At 59.4% G+C, this 19,028-nt stretch overlaps 1 protein-coding gene and 1 long non-coding RNA gene across 5 annotated transcripts in view; one reads left to right on the forward strand and one right to left on the reverse strand.

Moving 5' to 3' along the window:
- The first annotated feature begins 210 nt into the window (after nt 1-210).
- Nucleotides 211-5,618, forward strand: LOC144314856 (uncharacterized). 4 transcript variants are annotated; one of them, XR_013380717.1, is made up of 4 exons: nt 211-385; nt 3,051-3,245; nt 3,466-3,615; nt 3,958-5,618. It is a non-coding gene; the product is annotated as an uncharacterized LOC144314856 (long non-coding RNA). The 4 variants fall into 4 exon arrangements; XR_013380715.1 differs by having other exon boundaries at nt 3,961-5,618; XR_013380716.1 differs by having other exon boundaries at nt 3,068-3,245; nt 3,961-5,618.
- Nucleotides 2,053-19,028, reverse strand: part of PADI1 (peptidyl arginine deiminase 1) — a 41,164-nt gene continuing 24,188 nt past the window's right edge. Inside the window, exons 7-16 of the mRNA XM_077899433.1 lie at nt 17,234-17,406; nt 16,980-17,083; nt 15,920-16,043; nt 15,421-15,528; nt 13,968-14,119; nt 10,120-10,264; nt 9,144-9,237; nt 7,704-7,783; nt 6,785-6,910; nt 2,053-4,116 (exon numbers count right to left, since the gene is read on the reverse strand). Coding sequence (XP_077755559.1) covers nt 3,883-4,116; nt 6,785-6,910; nt 7,704-7,783; nt 9,144-9,237; nt 10,120-10,264; nt 13,968-14,119; nt 15,421-15,528; nt 15,920-16,043; nt 16,980-17,083; nt 17,234-17,406 — 1,340 coding nt within the window. The 3' untranslated portion in view covers nt 2,053-3,882. The remainder of the gene's footprint in view (nt 4,117-6,784; nt 6,911-7,703; nt 7,784-9,143; nt 9,238-10,119; nt 10,265-13,967; nt 14,120-15,420; nt 15,529-15,919; nt 16,044-16,979; nt 17,084-17,233; nt 17,407-19,028) is intronic.

Genomic DNA, 19,028 nt, shown 5'->3' on the forward strand with positions numbered 1-19,028 from the left:
CAGGCTGCTAGCTCATTGGCTCCCGTCCTGGAAGCCCAGCCCCTTCCCAGAGCCGGGAGCTCAGGATTGGCCAGAAGCAACCCTTCATTTGCATAAGAGCCTGTTGCTCCGCCCCCAGCACGGAGGGCGTCCGTTTCTCCCTCCAAGGGAGCGAGTCCCCGCAGGCACCGGGGCTGGGGCACCAGGGCCTGGGGGGTGGGGGCGGGGGGAGGCGAAGATGTGGGGCGCTGACCTGGGCGCCCTCCTCACTTCCCACACTCCTCCTCCTCACCCCCCTTTCCTGCATTTCCAGAGCTGATACGGTTTAGCGGGGAGCTCTCCACCCTGCTGGAGGAGCTGGTGAACATGCAGGCTCCCAGGCCCCACCTCCAGCCTGACACAGCGGGTAAGGGGTGCCTCCTGGCATCGGGATTTTTTTCATAAGCACCCCCAAAGCATCGTGAGAAACTTTGAGAAACACCTGCCTTTTTCTTAAGAGCATGGAGCGTGGAAGCAGGACTGGAGGCAGCTCTGCCTCAGCCTCGTGCTGGCTGTGTGGCTGGGGACAAGTGGCTTCATTGCTCTGTGCCTCACCTGCCGCCTCTGAAAACGCTGTTGCAGGGCTCACATGGGCCCACGTGGGCAGAGCTCTAGTGTGGAGCCCGGCCTCGTTCTATTACTGGCGTTGTCACTCTGACCACATGGCAAAAGCCTGTGGAAGGGGTGGGTGGCCCTCTCTGGCCAGGAAGAACTTAGAATGTCGGAGCAGGAAGGCTCACTTGTGAGGGGGGGAAACTGAGGCCAGAGGAGGCATTTGGCCACCTGAAGCAGCAGGAGCAAGGGCTCTCAGGAGAGGGGTCTTGGGGACCCCGACTCCACCATGCATCAGCTATGTGGCCTTGGGTGATAGGTTCCCTCTCTCTGAGCCTCGGTTTCCTCATCTGTAGAAAATGTGGCTAATCACCAGCCCGGCAGAGATAATGGCGGGGACACACCCTACCCAGCCAGGCTCCAAAGGTGCTGAATAGAAGCTTCCTCCCTTCTCTCTGGCGATGCTGCCAGTCTGAGGCAGGGTAGGGACAAGGACCTGCTTCCCAGTGTCCCCAGTGGGTGCACGACCAGCAGCTCAAGGATCTTCAGCAGGACTCTAAGAATGGTGCTCTTCTATCCCAGAGTCTGGGAAGGGTGTTCCCAAGGAGAGATGCTGGGCTGCTGAATTCAATGACAGCTTTACTTCTTTGGCTAGAAAATGGCTTGATGGCAGACTCAGATCTGGACTCAGGAGGAAGCCCCAAACAGTCTCCCTACCCGCCTATGAGCACAGCTGGGGAATTGCTGCAGAAAGTGGGGGCTTCCTCCTGGGGACTGGCCCACAGTGCTGGGGGCAGGACCAGCTTCCGCCTTAGAGCCCTGTATCTCCCTTCGGAAATAGACCCAAGCCTTCGCCTCTCCCCTGTTAATACCAGGTTTTAGAAACCCATCTGTGGTTCATTCAGACTAAAGTGTCGATGACTGATGGGCAGCAGCTTTTTGCCTTTTAGTCCATAACAAAAGGTAAAATAAAGTGAATGAGTGTCAGAGGATAGAATCTGAGGCAGCAGCCAGTGTGTAGGATGAGAGGGGGTGATATTTCCAGGTCCCTGAAATCAGACCACTGAGGCTGGGTAACCTGCAAGCTTTAGAGGCAGGAATGAAAGGGAATCCTAGTGGCCTTTGGCCCTGGGCACCAGTCCCACTGGAGGATCTCCTGCCTCTGCCTTCGCTCTGAGAGATGGAAGAGATAGCCTAGGGAAAGAAGAGGCAGGCCCCACCCCTCCCCTGATATCCATCTCAGCCGGGCACTTGGCCTCAGAGCGATGGGCCTGTGCCAGCCATCCTGCTGAATCAGCCTGCCTGCCTGCCTGCCTGGCACTGACTGGCCCTGGGGCTCTCCCAGCCAGGTAGGAACTGCCCGTGGCCAGCGGAAGTTGAGCCAAGGAGCTGGGGCACGGTGGGGAGAACTGGAAGGAGGGCCCCCCTCGCTCCTCCCCTCCTCCCTACAGCCCAACAAACAGACACTAAGGAGGCAGCCACTTGAAGAAATGCATGTTGACATTTTTATTAATCAAGCAGGAGGTGATCAGTCGTCCAGAACATTCTCAGAGGGGACTTTAGGGCCCTCCGACAACTCTAGCAGCAATTCCAGAGCTTCCCACGCCCAGGGCAGCTCTAGAAGGCCTGCTCCCCGCCCTCCCTATCACTCTGCAATGCCCCTGCCCTTCCACCCACAGCCTTTCCCTGGAGAACCTCAACCCTGGCTGCAGGCTCTTGGCCCCCAAAGAGCTCCCTTCTCTCCTTGGCTCAGTCTAGGCTGGGTCATGGTTATGAGCAGAAAGTGCAAAAGTTAGACCAGGGACTTGTGAGTGGGGTCCTCAGAGTCTTCTGGAAGGGGAGGACCCAGGTACAGCACCCCCACCGCCTTAAACCATAGCAGTCCTGATTTTATCCGCTTCAGATCTTTGGTTTCCATGGAAGTTTCTGATTGCTAAGTAGTCCGTGGCTCACAGAGTTTACCAGGGGCTGGCTGGCCCGGCCCCAGTCTTACCAGGGGCTTCTGAAAAGCCCCGGTGGTGGAGGGCTAGGGCCGAGAGCCGCCAGGATGGCCCCAGAGGCAATGGTGGGAGGGGGCAGGCTGGGTCCTTTGTGCCCATGCCTGCCTGGGGCTGGAGAAGGATACCTCTCGCCTGGCACCGGCCAAGCCGACCTGCCTGTACACATCCTGGTGACCTCACCCGGGGCCAGGCTCTTAGCCACCCCGCACCCTGGTAGCAACTCTCTTCCCCTCTCTGGGAGGGGACACAGGCCTGCCGGAGGAGGGGGGTCACTCTATAGGGAAACCCAGGTGACACGCAGGGTCTCGGGGCTGCCAAGAGGGACTGGGCAAGCCGTTCCTCCCACTGCCAGCGGGACCAAGGGGAATAATTAAAGACAATTAAAGGAAATTAAACCCCACCTTCAGAGATAACCTAATGGCCCCCCCACCCTCTCCTAACCTCTGGGCCCTTGCCCCCTGTGACATCTGGAACCGCCAGCCCCCCTTCACATTCAGGGTACAAAACCCGAAGCGAGGACACCTGGGACACAGAGGCCAGGCCCTGAGGCTCATCCGCCACCCTGGCCTCCCGCCTGCCAGCCTTCCTCTGGGTGGCCCCCGGAGGCCTCTCTGGCCTCACAGCGTTTGGGGGCCGGAAGCTGCCAGCACTCGTAATTAAAGGCTTCCTACACAGGTAACAAGCACCCTTCTGAGGCTGGAGTCAGGCATTAAAGGGGTTTTGTTGCCTTTTCTTTTTAGGACAGGCCCTCAGATGCTCGGCCTTCCTGTGCTTATTGGCCTCTATAAATACGGCTGAGGGGTGCCAGGAGGTCACAGCTTGAGGATCCCCTGCATGGGGGCAACAGCTGGGAGAGAAAAGGGGGTGCCCCACCTCTCTGCTCCTGCTCTGACAGGAACCACAGGTGCCCGGACCCAGGCCCCCACCCCCGAGCTCAGGCCCTCTGGGCCCCATTCCTGGTGCAGACACGAAAGGAATATCAGCACAGAGGAGCAAGGACCCAGCACGACCATGACCACGCACGGCCGTCCTTGAATATGTTAAGGTGGTTGCTCTTTTCCAGAACCTCGGATCAGGAAGAGGGAGGGAAGAATGAGGACAGTCCTTGGGCTGGGGCGGCCACTCCAGGGATGAGGGTGTGTGGTGTCTGTGGCCGTACCCCGGGGCCTGCGGTGGCCAGCACGTGTCCAGGACCCGGGAAGATGCACCCGAGGCTCCCCTGAGAGGATGGAGGCCGGGTGGAGGCTCCTCGCCCTCACCCTGGCGGGGTTCCCTGGCAGGTGGGCACAGAGGATGGCGGGTGGAGGTGGGCTCAGGGCACCATGTGCCACCACTTGAAGGAGAAAGGCCGCCGGCGCACGTTGGTGCCACAGTGGATCTCCCCCAGCAGCTCGTGGTAGAACAAATAGTCATCAATGAAGATACAGTGGAGGCCCAGCGGCTCCAGCAGGGACCGCACCTTCTCCTCCAGGCAGCACTGGCCGTTGATGATGGGCCCGAAGGGCTTGGGGATGCCCAGGTACTTGCCCAAGACCACCATGTTGACCTGCAGAAGAGAAGGCGAGAGGGGAGCCCTGCTGGCTGGGGATGCTCTACACATGGGGGACCCATCCCCAGGCCTGGCCCATCCTCATCAGCATCCCTGGGCCACCAGGATGGGCACTTGCTCCAAAACTAGGGTCTATGGAGAGAAGAAACGGATTCGTGGTTGGAAGAGAGGATTCATACCGGGTGGGGCTGCCGGGAACACCCATGGCAGCTTTATAGGAATGAAAGTATTCCTCCAATACTTTCTTCCATCTATCAGAAAATGGTCAATTTTCCAACATAAATTGTTGGAAAATAAATGTTAGAACAAGATTTTACCATCATCTGCCACAAACTTCAGACAACAAATACCTACGAGGTCTACAGCGTGCACGTCCTTACAGGTGTGGAGCCCTTGTGCAGTGCACAGCTTGCTCACCTTTCCCGGGAAGCCCTGATAAGTGTTATGGTTTATTGAACATCTCCTGTGTGCCAGATACATCATCACTAAACCTCACTCCTCCCTCTGAGTCAGTGGCTGGGAAGGTTAGTAACATAATCCAGGCCACACAATCAGAGAACGGAGAGATTAAAATTCGATGTGGGTCTAACTCATGCCCAAACTCACACTCTTTATACTCCACCAACGTATAGCACTACAGCTGCCTGGGGGAGCCGAGGAGTTGGGGCGAGGGGCTAGGAGCCCTTGGGGACATCTCCTGTTTCCCTGGCTGAGGGCCCTAACCCTGCGGAAGGGAGGCCTCCCCAGGGCAGGGTATGGAAGGGTCTCAGAGAAGACCTCGGCCTTACATTGATGGCCAGAGGAGCTGTGCTTGGAGTTCAAAGGGGACCCTCTGGACCTGCTGTCTGGAGGGTAGTGCTGGGTCATCTCAGCACGGGGTGGGCTGCCCTAGACTCTGCGCTCTCACATTCTCCATGCCGTGGCCCTGTCACCATCAGGTCTGCCCTGCAGGGCCATCATGAAGCTGGAGGATCTTCTGGGGTCAGCGCCAGGGCCTTGGTCCTGAGCTACCCACGTGCCCCCTGATGGGCTGGGATGTGCTGAGTGAAGTGGGGCACGTAGAGGCACAAAAGGCCAGGAGGGGAGCCAGTCCGGGTCTGCTTCTTCCTAGATGAGAACTCAGGAGATGGGAGGCTCCTCATGTGCTGGGTGACCTCAGGCCAGGCAAGCACCCTCCTCAGAGGGCCTGTCTCCCCATCTAACAAATGAGGGGGTTAAGGGAATGTCCCCCATGGGCTCTTCCCTGAGGACGTACTGGGATCCTTTAGCGGGGTCTGGACCAAAGCTCAGAGATCCCCACAGAGGGGTGCGTGTTGGGGTCGGGGCTCCCAGCTGGTGTGGGCAAGGCCACAGCCCAGAGAGGGCTGGCCAAGGTCATGGGCTCTGGCCCAGGCCCTCCCCTGACCTTCAGCCGGAACCAGAGCCTGGATGCCCCTTAGTCCTTCCCCGACCAGTAGGGCAGCCACTGGCCACATGCAGCAGTTGAAATTTAAATGAAATAAAAGTATAAATTTCATTCGTAGCCACACTAGCCACATTTTAAGTGCTCAGTAGCCACATGCGGTTTGGGGGCTCCCGTGTCATATTGTGCAGACACAGAACCTTTCCATCATCCGAGACACTTCTAAGAGACAGCACCGCCCTCGAGCAGTGGCTCCCAGCCAGGGTGATTTTTGTCCCTAGGACATCTGGGTGTTCACAATGAGGGGGGTGCTAATGACATGTAGTGGGCAGGGGACAGGGACACTCAGCCATCCCATGATGCACAGGACAGCCCCTCAGCAAAGGATTCGGGCCCAAAATCAGCAGATCCAAGGTGATGAAGCCCTGCCTTGGAGGTCTCTACCAGGACCCCACAGTGAGGAGTCAGGAGTGAGCGCAAATCCGGGCAGGGAAGCCCCACCCCGGATACGTGCCTCCAGTCAGGATCAGGATGCACCCCCACCCTTCGGCTTGTCCAGTGACAGGGATGAAAGGGCCCAGGCTGACGAGGGAAGGTCTCCCATCCTGGGGAGCCACTCCACAAGCTGCCACCACCCTGACATCCTTTCCCAAGGTGTTAATGGTTTAGCTAGCGCAGGGCAGATAGCATCGCCCGGCCCCTCCCAGAGGCCACCCCAGTGAGATCACATCTGTGCATCTGCTTGTCAGCGGCCTGACTTAATGACAGCCAGGGAAGCCGCCACCCTGCGCCGGCCTGCCCGCCCCGGGAGCCGCACTGGGGAGCAGCCGGCTGGGGGCCGGGTGCGGGGAAGAGCGCGCAGCTGAGGCCCACAGTTGGAAGCCTGAAAACACCGAAACCAAAACACGCTTCTTTTTTCCACTTGGGAGGGAAAAGAGGCCTAAGTTGTGGGGCTGCCGTCGGCACCGAAGGAGGTTTAGCAGCATCCCTGGCCTGCACCCACTAGATGCCAGCAGCAAGCCCCTCCCTGTGGCAATAAGATGCCCTCGAGGGGGCAAAATCGCCCGGTTGAGAGCCACCGATGGAGATGCTCTATACCTGCGCAGAAACCAAACACACGCGGGAGAGGTCCACCAGGCCTCCCCAGCCTCTGTGCCCGTCTGCGTGGGGCAGGAGGCGCTTGTCCCCTGGAACCCCTACTGACACCCCTCCGGACCCTGCCGGGCCCCAGGGACAGGCCACGACCTCCTTCTGCGCTCTCACCATGTCAGGGAAGAAGGCTTCTGCGTAGGAGCCCTTGAGGGAGAAGAGCTGGGGGATGTCCACGATGTCCCGCTCGCTCAGGCCCAGCTCCCGCTTCAGCACCTCCCGGTTCCAGTCGATGCATTTCTGGGGGAGGGGGAGAGAGGGGGCGCACCCGGGGAGCCAGGGGGCCTCTAACGCTGGCTGGACGCCCACTGTGTGCCAGGCCCCCACAGAGCGCCGGGCACCCAGGCACTCTCCATCCGTCCTCCCAATAGCTGTGTGCCCCTCCCAGATGGGGAAACTGAGTCACGAGTGATCCGCCCGAGGGCAGAGAGCTAGGAGGCAGCAGAGCTGGGATTTGGATCCTGACAGTTTCTGGTTCCAAAAGGCGCTTGCCGCTACACCACACGGCCCCGGCCACGGCATGGCGCGTACCCCTGTCCATGTCGGCAGTTTGGGAGAGGGCCAGGCTCCACTCAGGAGAAGCGAAGGGCCCCCTCCGTTTCCTGAGCTCCAGCTCTGCACCCGGCCTGCACCTTGCATGCGGCCGGCTCCAGCCCTGCCCCTTCCAGAGACCCCCTCCCGCCTGGTGTCCCCTGGCCAGGTCCCCTTAACTCCTACCCACCCCACCACTCACCCCACGGAGCCCCATTTCTCCACCACATCTCTCCCAATTCACTCTGCTTCCGGAAACTCATCACTCCCCCCCACCCCCGGCCCCAGTAGACCTAGATCTCCCTCATCCGACTGGGCGCTCCCTGAGGCCCCTGCTGTCTCCTCCATCAGACTGGGGTTTCCCTGCGGCAGAGGCCCTAGCCTACCCACAGGACAGTCAGAGGCCCTGGGGCTGAGCCCCTGACCCCCACCCCAGCAGTTCCTGGGGCAGCTTCTGCTGGGAGGTGTGGGGACCCTCAAGAGCGAGCGGCGGCCGCCTCACCTGTACATAGAGACTGTCGTTCCTGAGGCGATGGTCCGCCAGCATCTCATTAATGCTTCTGTTCACCTGGTGCCTTAACCCTGCGAGAGAAAGAAGGCAGGACGGGGCTCAGGGCGGACTGCCCAGGGCCATCTCGGGCCTGGGGCCGCAGCACCTGGGCCAGGATTGTTCTCCCGCCTCAGGGCCGGGGGCTGAAGCTAGGACGGAGAAAGCCTGGGGACCCTGCCCTCGGGCTCTGGCTGCAAGTGCAGGGGCTCCTCGGGCAGGGGGTCGTGGCTCGGTACTATGTGATTACAGCACAGCTACCGTCACTGGCCTCCCACCACGCTCTGGCACCCCACTAAGGTTATGATTAATCTTCAAAACGAGGCTAGGTGGGTTCATTATCACCCCCAATTCAGAGAAGAGGAAACTGAGGCACTGAGCGGTTTCGAATGCAATCTTGATCTCGCAGCCACTAACGGCAAGATCAGGACTCAAACCCAGGTCCTGAAGCACTGCCACATCCCTTCCAGGTGAGAGTGATGAGATCCATGGGGGGGCGGGGGGGGGCTCAAGGGGGCCAGCCAGGCCCTTGGACCGTCTGTCAGCTCCCAGAGGCAGGTCCACAGCGGGGCTCTGACCACCCACCTGGCTTCTCACCTCTTCCACTCTTGAGCCCAGAGCCCTATGCATCCTGCATCCCACATCCGCATCCTGCATCCGCCTCCCACATCCCACATCCTGCATCTGCATCCCGCATTCCACATCCGCATCCCATATCCCACATCTCGCATCCCACATCCTGCATCTGCATCCCACATTTCACATCCCACATCCCACATCTGCGTCCCACATCCTACATCCGCATCCTGCATCCCACATCACACATCTCACATCCACATCCACATCCCGCATCCTCATCCACATCCCACATCCACATCCCACATCCACATCCTTCATCCCGCATCTCACATCCACATCACGCATCCACATCTGACATCTGCGTCCGACATCCCACATCCACATTCCACATCCTGCATCCGCATCCCTCATCCCACATCCCAGGGAAAGTCCTGGGCCAAGCACTCCTCTCGGAGCCTCCGGGGAAAGGGATGGGGGAGGGTACGAGATCAGCAGGGTGCACACTCTTTCCGGTGGTGCCCCTCCTGGGGTGTGGCCAGGAGCCGCCCAGTCTTGCAGAGGAGGCCACCCCCTGCGTGTGCCTGGGCCAGTCCACTGACCTCCTGGCTCCCCTGCCGGGCCCAGTGGAGGGCAGCCCAAGGGCCCTCATCCTTAGCAACCAGGTGAGGATGTCGGGGGAACAGCGAGGTCCGGCTCTGAGCTGACGAGCAAGGCAAAGGGCCTGCTAACAGGCCTAGCCACGAAAGGCAGGCCGGTGCCCAGGGCTGGCCCCCAGAGGATGGGGTCCCCACGAGTGACCGGGTCGTTGGCACTCACCATCAAACTGGGCGGCCTCCCCATACCCCTCGTCTTTCTTCTCTTGGAACAGTTCGAGGCAAGCGCTGGGGCTTGCCAGGAGCAGCCGGAAGCCCTGGCACAGAGGGAGGGAGGACTGCTCAGTGGACAGGATCCCCCTGGACGCAGGAGACCCCAAACCCAGGAGGGGCCTGAGTTCAGAGGCCAGACCACACATGGGTCCCACCTACCAGCCACAAAGACCTCTCCGCAATTCCCCTAATTCTCCAAGCTGCTTCATGGCCCAGGCCTTTGTCCAAGCCATTCTTTTTGCCCGGCTGCCCTTGTCTCCCAGGGAACTCAGCCAGGGGTTGCTGGGAGGTCTCCCCTCCCGGGCCACCTGCCCTCTGAGGCCTGGGCCCCACTCTGCAAGGGGGCCAAGCCCTCTGTCTCAGGTTTTGAATCTCACCCTACCCGTAATTGCCCTTCTGAGCCTCAGTTTTTCCATCTGCAAAATGGGGATCATGATCAGATGGAACTGTTAGAGGATTAAATAAACTAAAGCAAATGAACAAAAAATAAAATAAATAAAATAAAACAATAAAATAAATAAACAAATAAATAAATAAATAAATAAAATAATAAAATAAAATAAAATAAAATAAAATAATAAAATAAAGGACACGCACATCATAGGTGCTCCCTACATGTTACCAATTATTATCATCAGCGTTGTCATTCCCTGGTCCAGGCTGAGAGGTTTGGATCAGAGCAAACACTCAGCAACGTGAGAGCGAGTGTATGAGCAGTGGAGCCCATCAGTGCCCTCCTGAGGAGCTCTGACCTCCTCCAGGAAGCCCCCCTCTCCTGGTTAACACCATCTGGTCCCCAGGGTGCCCTGGCTCTGAGCCCACTACGCACAGAGGTGGTGAGCTGGTTCCAGGCGGCCTTGCCCTCTCCCATCCCCTCAGGCTGGGTAGGGGCAGGGGTGGCCCAGGCAGGAGGAGAGGGGACGCACCTTTTGGTCAGAGGTGGGCACGAAGCTCAGGAACTCGTCCACGTGGCCCACGGACAGCCAGTCAGAGTAGAGCTCCACGGGCGCCTGCACCTGCTGGGCCTGTAGGAAGTCCCGCACCACCTTGGTCATTCGCCTCCCACCGGACCTGGGGCAGGAGGGAGAGAGCAGGGTCAGCTCAGGCCGATGGGCTGCTGGCTCCCCGCGGGTGCATGTCCTGAGCCCCCCACCACTGTCTGAGCTTCGTGACATCCCTCCGAACGGGTCGTCGTTCGTCCCCCCTTCCTGCCCCCCGGCCCGGTGCTCCCAGGAGCTCACTGTGCATCCTGAGCATCATCCCAGACAGTCCGCCCCCTCCTGCCACAAAGCATCCTCCGCGAGGCCAGGAAGGTCCTGGCCGCTCCTCCCACTAGAGACTCAAACAAGCGAGTTCCGCTTGCTAAAGGGAACAACAGACCCTCACCCCACGTCCCGGGACTCGGAGGGCCTGCCTCTGCCCAAGACGCCCAGCCCCTCCCTCGGCCCAGCGTCTCCCAAAGTGGGGCCCTGCACCCCCTGGGAGGCAGACATTCATGTGCAAGAGAACCACTGCCCCGTCATCTGTGCGCGACGCCGCCTGTCTGATCCTCAGCACTTCCTGAAATGAGCCCTGGACCAGCAGAGGGAGGGGACAGGGAGGGGGTCTCGGGAGCTGGGGTCTCAGGGCTGTGGGAGGAGACGTCACTGAAAGCCGCCTGCACGTGCGCAGGGATTTCAACACTGCCTTGGGCAAGGCCATGTCCCCATTTCACAGATGGGGCAGCCAAGGCCCTGCAAGTTCAAGGGGGTGACTTGTCCAAAGTCAGAACAATGTCTTGTATACTCTGGGCCCTCTCCACCTTCCCCTGGGACAGCACCTTCTCCTGCTGCCCCTTGACCATACCGGGGACAGCCCTGCCTCAGGGCCTTTGCACATGCTGTCCTCTGTACCAGGAATTCTTTCCCACGCCCCGTCACCCCATGGTCACTTCCATCTTCAAGGTTGAACTCAAATGTCACCCTCTTTCTCTAGGAGACCTTTGAAAATTGCTACAATCCCTTAATCCCCTTCCCGGCTCTGTGTTTCTTTACCGTATGGGGTGCTAGCTAGCACGCTTGACACCTCGCATGCTGTCTGATGTCAGACACCAGAACGTGAGCTCCCGGGGGGCTGGCGGGGAGGGACAGTCCATGGTCCCTGTCACCCAATCATGTCATAGACTCGACGCTGGGCAGTGACAAATGACAACATTAACTTGCTCTGGGGGACGGGATTGCGGGCAAACACATCTCTTATATTCCTGTTATTTGAAGACAGTGCCGGCGAGTTAAAAAGACGCCTTAAACACACTGAGAGGGTGAAGAGTGAGGCTCCAGAACCCGCTCCTGAGCAGGGAACTCGGGGAGGTTGAGGCAGGGGTCCCAGCCAGCAGAGGCTGACCTGCCCTCCGAGTCACCACCAGGGGGCAGACCTGCTTAAAGATGATCTTAGATACAGGAGCGGAGGGTGGAGGGGGTGCTGGCCTGAGGCCCCGACATCCCTACAAATACCAGGCGCAGGTCATGATCTGAAGGGGGCCTTGCTGAGCTCTCTGACCCCCCACCCCCGCGCCCCTCCTGGCTCACGCCACTCCAGCCCGCAGGCCTTCTTGCGGCCCCTCTCATGTCCCGCACACTCCTACCTCAGGGCCTTTGCACGGCCCACCTCCGCTCCTTGGCGCTTCTCCGTCCCAAATACCCACATCTTTAAGGCCCTCGCTTCTCTCGGGGCTCCGTTTCCATGCCAGCTTCTCGGCAGGGCCTCCCTTATCTGACATCACCGACCCATCTACTAGGCCCGCCCGCCGTCTGTTCCTCCCTGCGAGGACGAACGTGGGGTGTCTGTTTGCCCACGGCTGACGTCGGGATGAGGTCGAGGCAGGCGCCCGGGCGGCAGGCTGAGCGCTACCTTCACATGAGCCCGGCCGAGGGAGCTCTGGATTCTGACGAGAGCGCTAACTCGCTGTGGGACCCTGGGCGGTGGCTGTCGCTCTCCGAGCCTCACCCCCTCCGTTTACCGAGGACCTCGTTCCTGGCGTCGACACAACGGCCAGTGGGCTGGGCCGCTGGAGGTCCCCCACCCTGTCCCTATCCCCAGCCCCTGCTCTGAGCCCAGTAGCTTCTAGAACATTTCTTTTATCCAGGTCCGCAGACCTGGCATGTGGGAAAGCTCAGGAAACATTTCCACAATCAGTGAGCAAACGCACGAATGAGTGCACTCCCTTCGCTTTTCCGAGCCTCAGCTTCCTCATCTGTGAAATGGGAATAACAATCGTCCCAGCCTCATAGGGCTGTTCCAAGAATTAAATGAGGTGACGGCTAAATCCTTATGTTCCCGGTACTTAGTAGTAGGTGATTAATAACCTGTGGTCCAATGAGTTCCAACCTGCTGCGTGGCTGACCCCTGGCCAGGGCCCAGGTAAACAATACCTGCACGTTCAGAAGGCGGTTATCATGAATTCTTCGTCCACACTCGTGCTGATTATGCAGCTAGCACAGAGATTTTTTTTTAATAGACCCATTTCACAGACGGGAAACTGAGGCAGGGGTATAAAATAACGTGTTCATTTCATAACATATCTGTCGTGCCCTAATATACCCCCGTGTCTTCCAGCGTGCCTGGCACATCCTGGGCATGAGGGTAATAGCTTCGAATGAGTTTGTTGAGCACCCACTGCATGCCAGGCACTGTCGTCAGGCCTGCTTAGGTGGTAGACCCCAAAAACAGGTGACTCGTATGTGGCAGAGGTAGGACTCAAATCCAAGTCCACGCATGCTCCAAAGCTTGCGCTCCTTCCTCCTGGGTCCCCCTCTGGAGTGCGGGATGACCACCCAGCACCCGGCAGAGGCCCCAAGGTCCTTCTACCTCTGGGGCAGCGGATCGGGACCCGGATGGTGTCTGAGCATGAGTCACCCGCAAGGTGAGCATTCCTCTTGCTCTACCCAGCTTGGCCACCCAGCTACGTGCCTGGTGTCGGTGCCAGGAGACCCCGCCTCGCCTGGGCGCAGCCCTGAGGCCACCAGGGCCACCGCTCAAGGCTGAGTGGCCTTCCTGTCACTGCCTGGCCACTCTGGGTGTCAGTCAGGGCTTCACATTTTCACCTGGTTTCCATGCCCACCCACACCCAAAGGAGAAGGTGGCCTCTGGTGCCTGGCGTGGGCTGACACCCCAGGCAGGAAACAAACGGCCCCCCCAGGATCCCTATGCCGCGCACCCCATTGTTGGGTGGCCTGCAGGCAGGGTGGGGGCCCGTTCGGGGGGATTTAGCAGGTACTGTCACCTGTCTAAGCACTAACCTCTAAATCCCCTGTGTCCTGCCTGATGACAGCTGTCCAGGGAGGAACCCACAAGTCACCTCCACCACCCTGGTGTCGTACCGTTTGCCTGTAGCCACATGGTGACCTGTGAGCCCTTTCAGCTGCTGCTAGAACAGCAGCTATTTTAACCTCCTCCTGGGACGGGTCACCGGGTGCATCTCCTGCCTCTGCACCATCTGGCAAGTCCGATGTTTCAGAAGAAACTGGAAATCGGGCTTTTTACGTAAGGCCTCCCCCTACATACGTAGTGGGTGACTAATGAGGCTCACGAAATACTAGGCAGGCCCGAGACCGGGAGTCACTAGTTCGTGAGTTTTCTCCAAAGATTCCAGAAGCTTTCAAATCTAAGATTCTAGGTCTCAGTCTTTGACTGCAGGACCGCTCACGGGAATTAAGACTGTTTCTCAGACCGGAGACCTGGAGGGTGTATGTAGGGGGGTCCCCACGCGCCCCCCACCTCCCGCCAGGCCTCTCACTTGGGGAAGCTGCTGCCGATGAGGATGCGGCCCAGGGGGTACTCCTTGCCGCCCACGGTGACCGGCGGGCTGACGTCCAGGTTGCCGAAAGAGTCAAGGCTGGAGGCGCCGGCGAACAGGATCTCCCGGGTTACGTATCCAAAGTCGGGACCCTAGGGGAGGACCAGCAAGCCCCCCCCACCCCAGAATGAGGGGTCAGTTAGGACAGGAAGTGACAGCTGTGGGGTAGGGGCTGGGGTGGGGGTGCAATTAAAGTCCAAGCCCGAAACAGGACGGTAACTCAAAAAATCCCCGACTGTTGGGAAACCAGGCAACACGCTGCTTCTAGAGAACTCATAGGTCAACGCAGAAGTCCAAGCAGAAACCAGACACTACTTTGAAGTGAGAGGTGACAAGCACGCAGCACACCGGCCCCTGCAGGTGCTCGCCAGGCTGCACGCTCGGAAATGGCCGCAGCTCTGAGCACCCGTGTTAGGAGGAGAGAGGGTCGGAAAATCCTGCCTCCGCTTCCAGGCAGGAAAAGAACAGCAAGTTAGACGCAGAGCAAGGGGAGGGGGGACGGAGTAACCATGAGGGCAGAGACCAGCAGGGGACGTCCAGGCCAGGGCGAGCCTGGGCTTGGGGTCAGGCCCTTGGCTGATACAGAGTCACCCCGCAGGGCTCGCTGTCACCTGCACTGGGACCCGGCCCTGGCCCCTCTGGCTGAGGTCGGCGCCCCGCTCTGGGTGCCCATCATGAGCTCCCGGACTCCCCGCTCACGGCCCCCACTTGGACACGGGCACCGTGCTGGTGCCGGGGGTGTGGGAGCCCGTAAACAGGCAGAGCCGCCTAGTGGGAGGGCTGCGGAGACAGTCCCTTGGTTTTGCATCTCGGTGCCACGAGCTGCGTGGCCCAGGCTGAGTTACTTAACCTCTCCAGGCCTCGGGGAAAGAGGGGATCAAAACAGCAGCTATCCACAGGGCTCAGGATTGGGGGGTGACCTATAGAGCTAGGGCCGGGGGCCTGGAACACACGCTAGCTCGGTGGCCGGGGCGGCTCTGTCCCCATCCTGCGCGTGAGAGGCAGCATGGGGCCTGGCAGCAGCAGGTGTTCAGAAAACACTTGTTACCTGGGAAGAGGCCCCGCCTCATGAAAGCCAGTCGTGAGAGCTGACGAACGGTGCATCTCCCACAAAAGGCAGTTTGGTCTCCCCAGAGCTAACTCCCCTGCTGACCCCCACCCACATGGGGGAGGAGGGCTCCCCAGGAGGACTTTACTCCTGTCCCTCCTGGAACAGGGGGGATTTGCATGTCATTTGCATGTCACTCGCATGTAATTTGCATGTTATTTGCATGCCCTCCACTTGTGTCCCTTTCGCCCCCTAAGGACAAAGACCAGGACCAGGGAAGGCCGATTGCAGGGTGCTATAGGAGGAGCCACCCAAGGGACCCCCACTCTGCCCTTTGCCACCTACCAGGATCCGCTTATAAGGGAAATGCTTCAGACCTCGGTTTCGGGGGGAGTCAAAGACCACTGGGAAGGCTTTGTGAGGGGCCTCCGTGTAGCCAAACTCCATCTCGTCCTGGGAGGGGAGAAGAAGAGATCACAGCGGTGTCCCAGAGTGTGATTTGCCTAATGAGGTGACCTGGACCAGGACGGGGCCCCAGCTGCCCCCTAAGACCTGGGGGTACATGCCTCGGGGGTGCAGATGAGGCCTCCTAGGACCCCAACTGGGAGACAACTCTGTCTGGAACCCAAGCATTTGGGGGAAACAGGAGAGACTGGGGTGACGTGGGCAGTGGGCAGGCATTACCCTAAGCTGCCTGCGCCTCGCCACCCCGTCCCAACCGAGGCCTGGCTTCTATCGGGAGACCAAGGATGCTTCGGAGCCTGTGCAGTCCCCATTTCCCAAAGTCAGGGTGAAGGCTGGGGACCCAGGCATCCCAGGCTACCCCCACTGCTCCAGCACCCACCTGGATCCAGCGGTCATTTCGATTTTCAACCTGAGGGCAGATGACCAGCTTGCAGTTGGCTTTCAACGCTAGGTCAGACATGTCTTCCAGAAATTTCTTATTTGGGCCATGAGAGTCTACCACACTGTAAGAAACGAGGAGAGAGGACGTGACAATGACCTCTGACCGTGGTGGCCTGGGTCCCGTCCGCACTCGGCCCCGTGTGGTCCCTGGGTATAGGGTTTCAAACACAGCCCCTACCCTAGGAAGGCAGATGCAGATCGTGTCCCCAGATCTATCAGGGGGTGGGTGCAAGGGGAGGGGCAAGCCCAGGTGTGTGGAGCCCGAAGGCCGGGCACACGGCCAGTAGGGCAGCCAGGGAGAAGGTCACCTGCAGATGGGGTTAAGGTGGCAGGGCAGGGACAAGGAGCCCCAGCCACCCCTGCTCCTTTGGCCTACGCACAGGGGTCAGGGTGCAGTCACTGAGCAAAGGGAAAGAAAGACTTCTCTTCCGAACGCCTGCGGAGCAAGCCTACGTCTCCACACCTTCCTGCCTCCTGACGTAGGCTCCAGGTCAGCTGCGGGCCTGTCCACTGGACTGACCTCTGACACAGGGACCCGGAGCGGCCTTGCCAAGCAAGGCTCACCCGCCCAAGCCTGACCGGGGCCCCAAGAGACAGCAGAAGCGCGAGGGTCCGGGGCTGGGCGGGGGCCCGCAGCCGATGTGGAGGCTGGGCTCCCGCATTCTCTGCAGGCCCAGAGGCACACCCACAGCAGGGTGCACCCAGGCTCCTGCACCTGCCCACGGCCTCAGCAGAGCCCGGCCTCGCCACCCGGTCTAGGTCCAAGCCATCCTGGGGCTGCACAGGCAGGGACCCCGGCGCCAGAGCTGGTGACCTCAGCCGGGCCTTCGCTGCACAGGATACGGTGGGGCTGACCGGCCCAAGCCAGCCTCCTGCTCCCCCTGCCCCAGCCTGTACCCGCGGGTGACCTCGATGCCTCTATCCAGGCAGGAGCGTTCTGTTCCTGTCTCTGCGAGGCCAGAGATGGTGGGATTGCTGCAGGAGGGGTGAGGCCTCACCTGCACGCATACAGCTCCAGGGGGGGCTGGGTGTTGGGGGTCATGATCCAGGGAGCCACGCGGAAGGCCACGGTGTCTGTGAAGAGGGGCACCTCAGGCAGGGTCTGGGGGGGAAATGAGGACTAGATGGGCCCTGCAGAGAGCCCCATCAGGCCTCAAGCTCCCCCAGGCCTCCGGCCACCAGCCCTAGAGGCTCTGGGCTGGTCCCCTAAACCTTCAGCGCCCCTAGCCCAGCCCCCCAACACGGTACGTACCCCCGTGTCCACCAGGCTGACACTGAGGGACACCAGCCCCAAGAAATCGGTGTCAGGGAAGGCGAGTCCTTCCACAAAGAAGTTGATCTTCCGCTCCCCCCGCTGCCGCTCCACGTCATAGGACAGGCGCTGAGGCCCGAGCACCTGCTTGTAGTCCTCGAGGGAATTGCCGCCTACGGGAAACCAGAGTCAGGGCCCGTCCGTGCTGGGACTGCGGACGGGAGGAAGGAGACCAGAGGCCGGGGAGCCGGCCAGAGCCACCTGCGCTCCCCTCGAGCCCTGGCACGGGCAGGCTGTGTGACCCTGGCTCAATGACTCAGCCTCTCTGAGCCTCACCTCCTCATCTGTGTCTCATGAGGTCAGCATGAGCCTTAAATCAGATAAAGAGGGCGCCTGGGGGGCTCAGCGGCGGAGCGTCTGCCTTCAGCTCAGGGCGTGATCCCGGGGCCGGGGATCAAGTCCCCCAGCGGGCTCCCTGCATGGGGCCTGCTTCTCCCTCTGCCCGTGTCTCTGCCTCTCTCTGTGTGTCTCTCATGAATAAATAAATAAAATAAAATCTTTTTAAAAATCAGGTAAAGAGATAAAAGCAGCTGGCACAAAAGGTGAAAAATACCCAAATGTCCATCAACTGGACAATGGATAACCAAAACATAGCCCGTCCACAGAAAGGGATATTTTTCACCCACGCAAAGGGACGAGGTACTGACACGCGCTACCATAGGGAGGAACCTTGAAAATATTAAATATTATGCGCAGTGAAAGAAGCCGGACGCAAAAGGCCACGTATCGTGTGATTCCATTTACAGGGAATATCCAACACAGGTAGGGACGTCCACAGGGACAGAGTCCTGGTTGCCTAGGATTGGGGGCGGCGGGGGGCGGGGTGGGGGAGGGGATGGGGACTGAGTGCTGAGGCCACGAGGCTTTATGTGGGGGTGAGTCTTGCAGCTAGAAAGAGGTGGTGGTCGCGCAGCAGCGAGGATGCACTGAGCGCCCCTGAGCTGTCCGCGTTCAAGTGGCTGCTTGCAATTATGTGCATTTCACCTCAATTTACTTTTATTTTTATATATTTATTTAGAAGGTTAGGGTTTTTTTTTAAAGATTTTATTTATTTATTCATGAGAGAGAGAGAGAGGCAGAGACACAGGCAGAGGGAGAAGCAGGCCCCATGCAGGGAGCCCGATGCGGGACTCGATCCCGAGGCCCTGGGGTCACGCCCTGAGCCAAAGGCAGGTGTCCAACCGCTGAACCACCCAGGGGTCCCCAGATCAGGCGCTTTTAAAAATAAATTGAAAGGGACGCCTGAGTGGCTCAGTGGTTGGGTGTCTGCCTCCAGCTCAGGCTGTGATCCTGGGATCTGGGATCGAGTCCCGCGTCGGGCTCCGTGCATGGAGCCTGCTTCTCCCTCTGCCTGTGTCCCTGCCTCTCTCTCTGTGTCTCTCATGAATAAATAAATCTTTAAAAATAAATAAATAAATAAATAAATAAATAAATAAATAAATAAGCCTGGTCTGAAGAAATTAAAATTAAAATTTAAAAAAAGCAAAAGCGCCTGGCGTGTAGGACTTGTGCCCCCATCTGTCCCCCCCGAGGGGTGCCCAGGAAATGTCCCCCTGGCAGGCTCTTCTTCTTCTCAGCAGGAAAGGTCATCCCTTCACTCAGAGATGCTGCTTATGTTCTGGTGTCGCGGGAAGTGTCTCCAAGCAGCGCCTCCTCCTAAACTCCCAGGACTGGGTCTGGGAGGAAGGTTCTGGCTCCTACCAGGCTCCTGTGGCCAGAACGACGAGTTCTGGGT

Source organism: Canis aureus, chromosome 5 (genome assembly GCF_053574225.1).
Source record: "Canis aureus isolate CA01 chromosome 5, VMU_Caureus_v.1.0, whole genome shotgun sequence".
Taxonomy (NCBI): domain Eukaryota; kingdom Metazoa; phylum Chordata; class Mammalia; order Carnivora; family Canidae; genus Canis; species Canis aureus.